General features: G+C 51.5%; 1 protein-coding gene across 1 annotated transcript in view; it reads right to left on the reverse strand.

Annotated features, from left to right (window-relative positions):
* Nucleotides 1-12,804, reverse strand: part of RNF157 (ring finger protein 157) — a 72,088-nt gene continuing 59,284 nt past the window's right edge. The window contains exons 14-19 of the mRNA XM_014789290.2: nucleotides 12,540-12,651; nucleotides 11,909-12,096; nucleotides 11,631-11,693; nucleotides 10,714-10,762; nucleotides 8,821-8,931; nucleotides 1-3,237 (exon numbers count right to left, since the gene is read on the reverse strand). Of these exons, the coding sequence (XP_014644776.2) occupies nucleotides 3,116-3,237; nucleotides 8,821-8,931; nucleotides 10,714-10,762; nucleotides 11,631-11,693; nucleotides 11,909-12,096; nucleotides 12,540-12,651 (645 nt within the window). The 3' untranslated portion in view covers nucleotides 1-3,115. The remainder of the gene's footprint in view (nucleotides 3,238-8,820; nucleotides 8,932-10,713; nucleotides 10,763-11,630; nucleotides 11,694-11,908; nucleotides 12,097-12,539; nucleotides 12,652-12,804) is intronic.

The raw sequence follows: 12,804 nt of genomic DNA on the forward strand, positions 1-12,804 counted from the left end.
CACAAATAAGCCAACTGTGCAGTTAACAGCTCTCCTTCCTTTGTAAACAGTTTTATTCATTTTTAAGAATCATGCAGCAATCCATAAATATTGCATCCTTGATGTCCCCACTGTAGTGTGCCCATGAGTGTACTCCAGGGAGTCACAGTGGTACACAGAGGGCACAACAGTACACACACACACTTACACACACCAGGTGTGCAGATCCTAAAGCAAAGTGAGCAACCAGCATGCCAAGATCAGGTGGACAGGACACTACCTCTCCCCAGGTTAGACGGCTTAAAGTGTGTGGGTCTGTCCCCAGGAGATTCCCCAAAGTGGGCATGAACTCTGGAGGGATGGAACTGGGTAGGGGAAGGAAAAAAGGCTCTACGAGGTGGCCAGGATCACCACACCACTCGGAGGCCATGGGAGAGCTCAGACCTGAGTATGGCAGGAAGGAGCTACAGGCTTCCAGTTAGTGTGTGCCCTCGTGTGAGAAGGCAGGCCCCATCGCATTCTCTCTGGGTCAACTGCTTACACACAATGACTGTCTCCAGATGATGGGTTCGGGCAGTAGGGTTGGCAGCTGCCCTGTTCCCTGATCAAGCTGACTGAGGACCAGCCCCTTTGGATGGGATGATGGGATGTTTCTGCTTGCCAAAGAGCTAAATGAGTACCAAGAGATGAGAGAGAGAGAGAGAGAGAGAGGGAGGGAGGGAGGGAGGGAGAGAGAGAGAGGGAGAGGGAGAGGGAGAGGGAGGGAGAGGGGGAGAGGGAGAGAGAAAAGGAACTGTCTGAGAAACAAAGAGTGAAGGGCCATTTCTAACCCAGGTATGTCTTGGTTATGGAACCAAGGTCTTGAAGAATCTTTCTGAGCCCCTTCCTGGGAGAGGACACAGACCCTCCAGAAGGGGTGAAGATAATGGCTTCCTCTTAGGGTTCCTGGCCACTGTGGGCTACTGTTTACCTGCATCTCCTTCATCTCAGGTAACACCACACTGTGACTACTACCTGCCAGGAGAGGAGGGGGGTCTGTGTGCCACCACCCCATGCTAAGGGAAGCTCCATCCCCTGGTGCTTCTGAGGCTCAAAATTCAAGGAAATCAGCAAGTGGGGTTATTGCTCAAATATTAAATATGTAAGAATGTGGGGGAAAGACAGGACATTAAGTGGAGCCCAAAACAGCAGAGTCCACTGTAGGATTTCAGAGACAGTGGACATGGAAACTCAAGACAGAAGCTTAAATTCAGGTTTGGCTCATGTCACATCTGTCAGGACAACAGGCCTCCCCCCCCCAACCCCCCAGGGCAGGACGTGAGCCACAACCACTAGTCAGTGTGAGGGTCACCACCTACCTGGCAGTGCAAAGAAGCCACACAGAAGGCGCAAAGGATCCCCTGAGCACTGGACTCTCTTTGAGGCCTTGGAAATGGCCCTGAAAAACTCTTTTAGGATGACAATTCCAAATGCTAAGACTGGCCATCATGATGGGCACAGCCTGCGGCTCTGCCATATCTCAGCCTCACAAATTGTTGTACCTAACTTTGCTTCCCAATCTCATGCTCCACTAAACAACCACCTTTTCCGAAAGTAAGTAGACAAAGCATCTATCCAAGAGCGATGTGGACTCCAACGATAACACTAGTGTTGAAAGAGGAGTAACTCCCAACATCTTACAGTCTAGCATTGCCATTTCAAGCTTTTGTTTATATGCCTCACATTGGACTGAGGTGGGGTGGGGTGGGCATATGATTTGAACAACAGTATCTCTAAATCTTTAATGAGCCTATGGAAGGCAATCCCTCCCCCTCCCCCATCAGGCTCAGCAGATCTGGAAGGCAGTGGAGGAAAACATGGGGTGGGGAGGCTCCCAGACCACTGCTGGCCCCAGCTCAGTGCCCTCCACCACATCCTTGGGGGCTCCTGGGCACCAATTTGAGGATCACTGGTCCCCCCACCTTTCAGCCTATTTCTCCAACTATTAACGAAAAGGGGTGGAGACAGGAACAATAGGGATAAGAATACCACCTGACAGGGCTGTAGGGATGAAATGTGGTAAGATCCCACAGCCCCACCACAGTACCCGGCACATAAAGGTGGTTAAAAAGGTTTTTTTGGAAATGTCACCTTAGGATGCAGTCCCGGGCCTTCATGAATGTGCCTGATCATAAATCACCCTCGTAAGGGCAATCATTTAATAGGGGGTTCTCAGATTCGGGGTCTTCTTCCTGAGCAGACCGACACACGAGGCAGAGGAGACTAGTTCTGCTACCAGAAGCAAGAACAGTTTTTTCAACCAATCTTTTTGTTGCCACTCTTTCTAGTTCTTGCGAAAGGAGCTCCTGATGCTTTTTATGTGTGTGTGCGAGGAAGATCAGCCCTGAGCTAACATTCATGCCGATCCTCCTCTTTTTGCTGAAGAAGACTGGCCCTGGGCTAACATCTGTGCCCATCTTCCTCTACTTTATATGGGACGCCGCCACAGCATGGCCTGACAAATGGTGCCTTGGTGCACACCAGGGATCCGAACCCGGGCCGCCAGCAGCGGAGCACGCACACTTAACCACTACGCCACGGGGCCGGCCCCTCCTGATGCTTTTTGAGGGAAATTCCACTTAGAGTGAAATATGGCTTTCCCTTCTCACAGGAGTCATCCCCCAACCCCACCCCAAGTTGGAGGTTTCAAATCAGTTATGATGTCCCAGAGACCTGAAAATGCCAGATGGGTGTTCGCAATGAAGCCGTGAAAACTCCAAATCATCTTGGTCTACCCACTCAGGAGAAAAAAGATGCACAAGAAACCACCAGCCTGTGGACCTTGGCTCCACCTGAAGACCAACATATGGTGGAAACATTCCAGAGAGTCTTTGCAAAGGGTCTCATGAGCCACAGTTCATTGAGTGGCTTTAGCCCACAAGGAGCAAGGAGGGTTCCAGTTCCTTCTGGGAGGGAAAGGATCAGGGTATAGAAGGAGACAAGGCTGGGAGAAGGAGCAATTGATCTCAAGGTCCAGCTCTCACATAGGTATAAAAAGTCTCCATGTGTCTTGCTGAGGATGCCCACGAGGCCAGCGGTCCAATGAGGCCAGGATGGAATGCGAGGACGGAGAGGAGCCCTGGCACAGGCTGGGCCCTCAAACGGCCAAAGGGCCCCACATACAGGGCCTGCTCTCGGGGTCCTCCAGGCTGCCAGATGATAAGCGCCGGCGCTGTGTGTTCCGACGACTGACAATGTTGTCATCGTCCTGCCAGGAACCTGGAGAAGAGAAAAGGAAGGTTATAGGAGCCAGACCTTTGGCTGGGTCCAGATGGTGATTCCAGCAGGGCAGCCCAGGAGTTCGGCAGAGAAGCCAGCAGGATCCGTGTTACCTGAAACTCCCATGCGTGTGCAAGGCACAGCGTGTGAGAAAGAGACTCAGGGGAAGTGGGTGCCAACAGGTGCAGGGACTGCTTGTGGCCCACTGGACTATGTACAGCCATGGCCACTGTGGCCCACTACCAAGAGAGACCCGCAGGATGCTCCTTGTTTTGTAAACTTACCCTACAATCCACTTTTGTATCTTTATTTGGTTTTGGGGTTTGCCTATATGTTTTGGTGGACAAGGAAAAAGAAATTGGGTCTAGCTGAGATTTTCATCAGGGCAGGAAGAAGTGGAGGGGGGTGAGAAGAGTGAGTCCATTTGGGCCCAGAGTGTTCGAGTTTGCTGTGGGAGCCAGGGTGGGCAGGAGGCGCCAGGGACAGAATGGCATCAGGGGAGGACAGTGTGATGGCTCCAGCACCCCCTCCCCTGCATCTGCTGCTCCTCATCTCTTTCCGCACCCGAGCAGCCTGCTGAGGTTTGCTATCATCTGGTGCCATCAACCCCAGGAGACTCTAGCCTGAGAGGGTTGGGGTCCCACAAATCACCCACTAAACTCATTATCCTTCCCCAAATGTGCCGCCACTCCCACATGAGGAGCACCACCTGCCTGAGCTGGAAACCCACTTTTGGCTCTGCTCTCTCCTTTGGTGCCCTGTGTCCAATCCGTCACCACCTACTGTTTGCTCACTTCCTAGACATGTCTAAATCTGTAGTCAGAAAACCAGGGCTTCACTCCCTCTTTCTAACTTACTGACTATGTGATCCCAGGCCACTTTACTGGGAGCCTGGGTTTTCCCATCCATCAAATGGGAGACGAGCACTTACCTCACAGGATTGCTGTGAGGACTAAACGAGGTAACAAGAGTGCGTGCTGAGCAGGACATCTGATTCGAGAATGTGCTTAACCACCAGCACCCCACCCCAGTCGCCCCCCCCACCCCGGCTTTATTCAGGCCAGCCTCATCTCTCCCCTGGATAGTCCTTCCAGCCCCTAGACTGGCCCCACCCAGTGAGCGAGAAGCTCCTTCTGAGAGGAAAGCAGGGCCTCAGCTGCCAACACGCTCAGGATGAAGCCCTAACTCTCAGGTTGCAGAAGGCCTTCCATCCTCCAACCCCGGGCACATCCTGAGCCACATCTCCCAGCACCCTGCCCTCACAGGCCCCCAGCCTGCTGAGGTCCAGCATGCTCCGAAGTGCTCCCCCAGCAGCCTGTGCTACCACCCCACTTCTCACACTGCTGGAAATTGCTGAATCCTCCCACTCCTCCATTAGACCGTCAGCTCCTCCCAGGCAGAGCGGAGCACGGCACTTGGCTCAATGGTGGACTTGTTCAGTGGACAGGGCCGACCAACTGTGGAGCAGGGCCTGACTCACTGCATTCGTGCTTGAGGGAGGCCACTCACAGATGTCTGGGTCAGCCTCAGGGGAGGCCAGCCCAAGACATGAAACCCTTTAATGGCAGAAACACTAGGATTAAGTGGGTATAAACTGCTTATTTCCCATAAATGTCCTGGTGTAATAATCCATCGTAAGGCTCTAATAACAGTCTGTGGAGGTGGACCCCCAGGGAAGAGAAGTGAGTGGAACAGAAAAGTCTACGGAATGTGGGAATCTATATTCCCCAGAGTACTGGGGTCTGGGACCTGGGTCAACAGTGCCTTTTCCCCTCTAAGGGTGGTACTCTAAGTGTGACAGGATGAATATGAGGCAAGATTGCCTTTTCAGTTAGGAATCCCAAAATAAAACGAATTCTTGGTTCACTCATACAATTTGGTCAATCTCATACCTATTCCTCAATGTTTATGGGGCAGGACTCCGGAACTGCGGCTGTTTGGCAGGAAAGACCAAAAGCAAATAGTAAACAAGAGAGAAGACACACACGCACAAAATAGCAACACTGCACATGCATGCACGAAATAACCGCCGCTGCCGCCAGGAAACACCGGGCCACGTGCCGTCCTGACTGAATTCCCACGAGGCCTTGCTACAAACTCCGCCATTCTAGAATCCCTAGCCAGGGCCCAAAACCGGTTCCTTCTGGACAGACTCAAGCCTCAGATCTGAAGTCTCTGTTTTCCCTGGCTTCTTGATACTCTCTGTGGGGAGGTTTTGCAGTGATTATGAGGTGCTCTTCTCCCTGCAAAGGACCCTGCTGGGCCCTCAGCAAAACCCTGCTGCTGCTCTCTGCTCACCTTGTGCAGAGGGCAGGCCTGGCTGCAGAAAGAAGCCTGGGATGCCAGGAGGGCTTCCTGAGCAAGTGCTACCATTTTCTCGGGCTCTTCAGCTAGAAAATGGAGCTTGGAGATTTAAAATCCTTCTTGGGAAAGAGATAAAGGCGCTTTCCATTCAATCCCCATTTTGGCGAAACGGAAATGGGAGCTTGAAGAGATCCCTAGAGGCAGATTTTGGGAGCACGTTTAGGGAAATTCCACACACCCCTTTCCTGCCTCTACCAAGCCACTAATTAAATTTAAGGGGTATAATAGTTTCAATTGTGGAGAAACTTAATTCGGATTCTTCTTTAGTGTTTGTGAAGCATAAACCTTCCTAGTAGCATCTTAGTCTTTGGTTACGAGGCTTGAAGAGAAAAGTGAATTGAATTTCAGGTCTCCATCAGTATTTTTAGATTTTATTGGATATGCCCACTCCTGCACAATATAGTCATTTAAAAATATATTTGTATTTCTACTAACAAACCCAAATCATCTTTGCTTTCCTCCATCATATACACTACCCAGAGGCTGTTCACAGAATTATCCCTAGACCCCTGACCACTACCCTGCTGCCTGTGTGATATTCCACCAAATTCCTTAGAACCACACCTACTCATGGTCTCACAATTCTAATCTGCTCACCACCTACACCTGTCGACTTAGATTTCCTCCCTTTGAAAACCTTTCAGAACAATCGCAGAACACACCACCCGCCTTGGTCTTGGGGCCCAAGAAGACCCAGGAGCTTCTTAGGGGAAGAGGGACTGGAATGACACAGGTACCCTCTCAGCATCACTCCCACAAGTGTGACGAGACTGGTGAGGATGGGCACCTGCCTGGTGCTTGCCACCAGCTGGGTCTCTAGGCAGAACACGCGTGAGCATGGGGAGGGTGGAGTGCGCACAAGGAGAGCATGGGATGCTCCCCTGGGCTCCGCTTCTCATCAGCCCTCCGAGAAGGGAGTGGCATTCGCTCGGAGAGGGAACCAGACTCAAGCAGAAACCAAGTGCCTGAGAAGCTGACCTGATGGCGCAGGAACATGAGGAGCCAAGCCAGCCCGGAGGGATCTCAGTTGTAGGATGGAAGTTTGAACTTAACAGCTGAGCATGAAGAGGCCTATTTATTCCACAGGACCTACCAAAGTGGACACTCCTGTCATTAACCCAACAGATGCTTCCAGAGAGTTCCCCAGCACTTTACTACCAGTGTGATGCTAACAGCAGAACTAGAGAGACCTTTTACCAAGAGAACAGATGTGCTTTCCCTCTCCCGCAGGAGCCCAAGAGACACAATGGGACACCCAAGCGCCTATACCTGAGTCCCTCTCCTGACAGCCGTCACAGGCATTTGGTTTCATGTCTGGCCTGAACTGTGAACCCAGTTTAATCTCAGAACGGCTGGCTCCTGAGATGACCATAAGGGACCCCAGGGGTTCTTTCTTCCTTCCAGATCTCTCTCCTCTCCCGAAATGCTGTAAGTGGGATAAAAATCAACAAGCAGGTTGGCCAGAGGGAGTTAGGAAGAGGAGGAAGCAGAAGGAATAAGGTCCATTTCTACCAGCACGGTGGACTAGAACAATTCCCAGCAGCTCCCTCTGCCAAAAAATGGAGGTGCGTGAGGGAGGCTGGAACCTAGATTTCCCTCCTGAAGCCCCGTGAGAGGACAGCCAGCATAGCTGCCACAGACCCCAGGTGGAGTGAGGGCAGAGATGTCATCTTCCCTAACTAGTGACCAAGGACACCAGTTCAAAACAAATCCTTCCCATAACGCTTGCTGCAGAAGCATCCACATTTTCGATGGTCTGCGGACCAGGAATTAATATATTCTCACAAATATTTTTTCTCAGAAAATCTTAGGATTTGGAATACAAGCCCTTGCCAATTAGGAATGGAAACCTCAGTGGGAGCCTCTCGGATGTGCGCACGCCCAGCAAGTTTGGTGTCGGGCACAGCATAGCCAGGGAGGACAGTGTTGGCACGGAGTGAACGTGAACTTGCACACCACGTCTAGATAACATAAATGAGTTTCAAAATAAACACACCAGACAGACAGATTTATGTTTGGCAAAAAGACGTGAAAAACAAATGGACAGACAGAAGCAAGGTGAGGAGGAGGAAGGCAGGAAGTGAAGCGTGCCCTGACCCCATAGCTCCGGTCCAGACATGACCCGGTCAACGCCAAACGGAAATGACCGGAGAGCCCTTGGGAAGGCTGGAGGAGCATCTCTCGAGACTTATGGCTTCCCCTGCCACAGCCTGTGCGGGGCCAGGGCGTGAGGACCCGCGTCTCTCACAGGCTGACCGAGAGTGACACCACAGGAGACTGTGTCACTCCAATGCTCTCGCCACTTCGCTGAGCGAGTAAAGCACTGGACCTGTGACGTGATGTGGCTGTTCTGAAGGTGAAATGTGTCTTCATTTCAGGGGAGGTTGAAGAGATTACAAACCACACGATGTGAAGGACTATCTCTGCCGTGAAACCAGGAGGGGCGACTTTGACCTAGTCCACTTGGGTAAGACTTGGCTCGAGAGAAGCGGTTCGTGGAGCCCTTGAATGAGCACTTAGAGTAAAGGAGGTCAGTGCTCAAAAGTGTGATTAACACAGTTCCTTTCTAAGAAGTCATCCCAGATTCAGGTTAGTGTCATGAGAAGGCATAAGGGGCACACTGATAGCCCTGATCAAATTTAAAGTTAGGGTTCCGGGGAGCACAGTCACCCTCAACCCCTGACCTCTCCTTTGGGATCCAAATCTAGTAAGTTAATGCAGCTGGTAACCCAAAGCTCATGGATCCCAGAGCCATTTGCTAGTCTATTCAACATCGGCCTTCAGATTCCTCTCTGATCCTAACTAAGCACATTCCTCTGAGGAGCTATGGATTCCCTTTTCAAGGGCCAGGCTATCATTCCAAGACCTCTGTAGAGAGGTGGTGTCTGCCTCAAACTTCCTGTTGATGAAAACAAGACCAGGCCACCTGCCATGGGATCTGCAAGATCGTGATGGCGGGGGGCTGGGTCAGGCCAAATCAGGAGTGGAATTTTTGCTCCTCTCTTCCTGTCCCAACATTCTCACTCAGGGCAGGGGTTGCTCTTTGCAGAAAGCTCAAGGACTCTCCCAAGGCCGCCTCGCTTCCTCTCAGCAACTGGTTTCCAGCATCTTAGCACAGCCCATGCCTTCTTGCAGGAACTGCAGGGCAGGAGATGGGTGTTCCAGGGTGAGAGCAGGAGTGTCCCCCACCAAGTTCATGTTCAGCAAACTGCCACTCACCAGGTAAGCAGACCTCAGAGCACAGCTTATTGTCCAGTGCTTTCACGCTTGCGATGTCAAAGCCATTGTTATTGTCACACTCCATACCTAGAAATGCGCATGTCCTCTGGCCTGCAACGGAGTTAATGCAGTTAGAGAGGGGCTGGCTTCTCTGCTTTGTTGTCTTTAAAATAAAAATCTTAAGGATGGAGACAAAAAAATAAAATCATATGTAAAAAAAAGACAATAATTAAGTGGGTAAAGAGTGGACAATAAAGGAATCAAATTGCGTGGGCATGTTTGTGTTCTCCTGCTATCCTGCTGGCTCCCTAATTGGCCCCTTTCCAGCCATTGTTCCTTACTAAGGCAGAGCCCTGGGGGGGCTGCGGGTCACAGGCTCCACGGAGAAGCCGACCCAGAGCAGAGCAACGCGAGCCGCAAGGCTGACGGGGAGCGTGGCTGGGAAGAAGCCAGGGAGCCACTGTGAGGTTACCCTGCCCCTGCCTGTGTCTGCCCGTGCGTGTGGGGTACATTTATGACCAGAGGCTCTGCAAAATGAAAAATACATAAGACGACAATTAAAGGTCCTAGCTTCTATCATTGTGCATATCAAATCAAACTCACCACATTCACAAAAGTACGATTTATTTTCTTATGAGACTTAATTTGTTATTTTGAGTACGTTTTAAGAAACTGACCAGAAACCTACAGACATGTAAGAGAGGAAGGAAAGTTTGAGAAGTTATTTTTCCAAGCTCTCCCCTTTTTTCTCTTGATGAAAAGGAGAGAAGAAAACATAAATCCACCACGTGGGCTACGGAGAGTCAGGCGGAAACCACTTGCCGCCCTGCACTTTTCAGAAGCAAATTTTCTGTGGGGGAGCCATCACAAAGGGAAAGTCGGGAGCCTAGAGCACTGAAGATGTCAACTGAGTTGATGAAGCGCCCAGCTCATCTCAGGCTGGCATGCAAGAGTGTGGTGGAGGCACAGCCTTGGTGGCCGTCCCCTCCTTCAGGGCTACTTGGACAGGCGAGAGTGCTCAAGTTGCATGCACACTCCCTGAACCCCCCAAGCAACGGCCAGTCAGTGCTAAAGCAGAAGCAACTAGGATGACATCTGCATCCAGGCGGAGGCCCAAGTCTGCTTTGGAGGTGCCCTTCTGCGGGAGGCACCTCAGAGCAGCAGAGGGAAGACCCTGGTTCCCAGAACACATGGTATTCCATTCCCAGCCGGGGTTTCCCAGCCCCCCTTCTTTCTACTTCCTTGCTCTGCAGATCATCCCTTCTCTTCTAGCTTTACTTGAAACAAAATTCTTCTAACTGAAGATAGAATTGAGGCCTGAATTATGGCAAAGAAAATCATTACAGTGGCCTACAAAGCATCTGTCTATGCTGAGCTGCTAAGGTCTGCTGACCACACCTGCACTGTGCCGCTGGCTCCTCAGATCCCTCTGTTATTGTAACGTCAGCCACTTTCTGCCCTAAAGCAAAACAATACCAACTGCCCAACAGTCCTTTCACCCAACTGGAGGAAACTGTTTTGCTGCTGTTGCTAAACTTCGGGGCTGTTAGTACAGCTCTTTGGGACTCGGCTGAAAAGCTGACGCAGGCAGGAAGGTGAAGGGAGTCGCCCAAGAAGCTTCAGAATCTTTTGAATGTAAATGCAGAACTATACATATCTTCCGCAGCACCCTCATCTTGACATCCTTGGCTCTGAGGCTCACAAAGAGCTGGGAAGGCCACTGTGGTCCTTGGATACCCTGCTTGCTTCGATATTTCGTCAAGAAGACAACCTTTCTCAATAGCCACACAACTGAGTCATGCCACCAAGTCAAACCAGTGCCCTTTTCAGTACCCTTTAAAGACTCCCCGGAAAGAAACAGAGTAAGAGGGAGCAAAAGACCAGGTCTTTTACCATCTTCTTGTGCGGGTGATCCATCCTCTTCCTCTACAACATCATTTCCCTAGGAGAGAAGGAAGGCGCTATGAGTCTAAAAAGTAGTAAAATGAGTGTATCGATCTGCTGAAAGCAGAACTAATCATACTGATGGTATCTAACTCCAGGGCCTATGTCAAGAGCAGACATTTCCCATCCGTGTTTGAGGTGCCAAGGAGGCCGAGCAGAGGCAGATTTCGCTTGGTGGCTGGATCGGCCCATGGAGCCCAGTCTGAGGCATGTTACAGATGTCACTAGAAATGTCAGATTGGCTTTGGTAATAGTCTAGCTCATGCTGTTTCTCAAGGTGGAAATCAAAGTTGTCAAATGAAAGAGCAAACAGTGAGATCAGAAAACTTTCAGAAATCCCTTGGGATCCCAAAACCTATCCAGACACTCCTTTAAGAACATCTGGCTCAAGAAAAATTCTAGAGCCCTCACTGTGAGCTGGGCATTTCACGGACTTCCTGCACACCTCGGTCAGGGCACTTCTCATGCTGAATCGTAATCCTGTCTGCCCCCCTGGAGGGGGTTCTGGATGGGTGCGGTGTGGGGGGGGGAGCAGGCAGAAACAAGGTCACTCAGGTCTTTATGGTCCCCAGCACCAGGAGGCGCCGGTGACACAGTCAACCTGTGTGAATATTCACCTCTAGAACTCACTCACGCCTATTACACTGAGACCAGCACCCTCTGCTCATCAGTCACCCGACCGGAGCGGGCAGCTGCACTTCCCTCGACATCACACCCCACTTCTAACTGATCCAAGCGCACCATCTTGGAAGGCTTCTTCCAGGACAGCCCCCATCGTGTTTGCACCCCCAGCCAGCGCAGAGGAAAGAAATAGAGTAAGAGTCCCTCTGACTGGGATGGAGCACTGCCGTCCATGTCGGTGTTACCTCTGCATCCTGCCCTTCAGCGAGGCTGACAGAGTTGCTGTCTGGGGATGCTGCTGGCATCATCTGCAAAAGAGCAACAAAAATGAAAGTGCAAACACCCCAGTTCCCCCACCAGCTCTCTGGCAGTCCCCAGGACAGAGGTGACGCCCAAGAGTCAGATCTGCAGGAGTCTCTGTTTCAACTACCTGGTACCCTGTTTTCCATGGCGCTCCTTCCGAGCACCTTAGGGACATGTGCAGAGCACAGAGCTGCAAGGAGGGTCCGTGCTCCTCCCTTACCTCTCCTTCCTCTGAGGGGGCCCTGCTGGCGGCCTGGGGGGAAGGGAGAGCCTCGCCCTCCTCTTCGGTGCCCGGGGCGATGTAGGAGCCGGACATGGAGGAGACGGTGTCAGTGCTTATCTGGGAGTGCTGGCTCTGGGAGGACACCATGGACATGACCGACTGGGCCAGACTGCTGCTCGCAGGGTCTGTGGAGACAGGAATGGAAGGAAGGAGATGGGAGGTCAGGCGTGGTTTCTGTGAGCTGAATGAGGAGCAGATCTCCCTCCCTGTCTTGGGCCGTGAGGACTACAGTGCCTTACCTTGCCCCCACCTAAGAAGGGTTCAGATTTAAGGTTTTCCACGGTTCTGCTCCTTTACATTTTAGAGCTCAGAACTCAACTCAGGGACTGGGGATTTGCTTTTCCCTGTCATAATGGTAAAGGAAAACCTTATGAGGGCAGGACTGGCAGTAAGATAACTGATGTTCCCCCATCTCATCGTAGGAGAGCAAGTCCCCCTCCCTCGCCTGTGGGGTCCTCTGTAGTCACGCAGCTCAGGTATTAACTAGCTGCCCCCAAGTCTGTCCGGGAGGAGCTATTAGGAGGCTGAGGGGGAAGAACATGCAGCTACTCCCTGCTCCCTCATGTACCTTCTGGGGAAGAAATTGTGGAAGAGAGAGGCGTCCCTGTGCAAGACGACTGGTCAATAGCTCCTGACGACGACAGGGTAAGATTCTCACTTTCTGGAGTTACACCACATTCCTGGGGGGAAATGGAGTAAGTGCAAGTCAAGCATGCTGGAGGAGGGTGTAGGGGCAGGGAGCTGGGAAAGGAGGAGGATGGGATGCTGGGAGGGACTGAGGTCCTCCACAGTCAGTAAGTAACATGCAGACGCAGGGCTGGTTTCTCTTTTGT

This window comes from Ceratotherium simum, chromosome 16 (genome assembly GCF_057802395.1).
Source record: "Ceratotherium simum simum isolate JZ-2026a chromosome 16, ASM5780239v1, whole genome shotgun sequence".
NCBI lineage: Eukaryota > Metazoa > Chordata > Mammalia > Perissodactyla > Rhinocerotidae > Ceratotherium > Ceratotherium simum.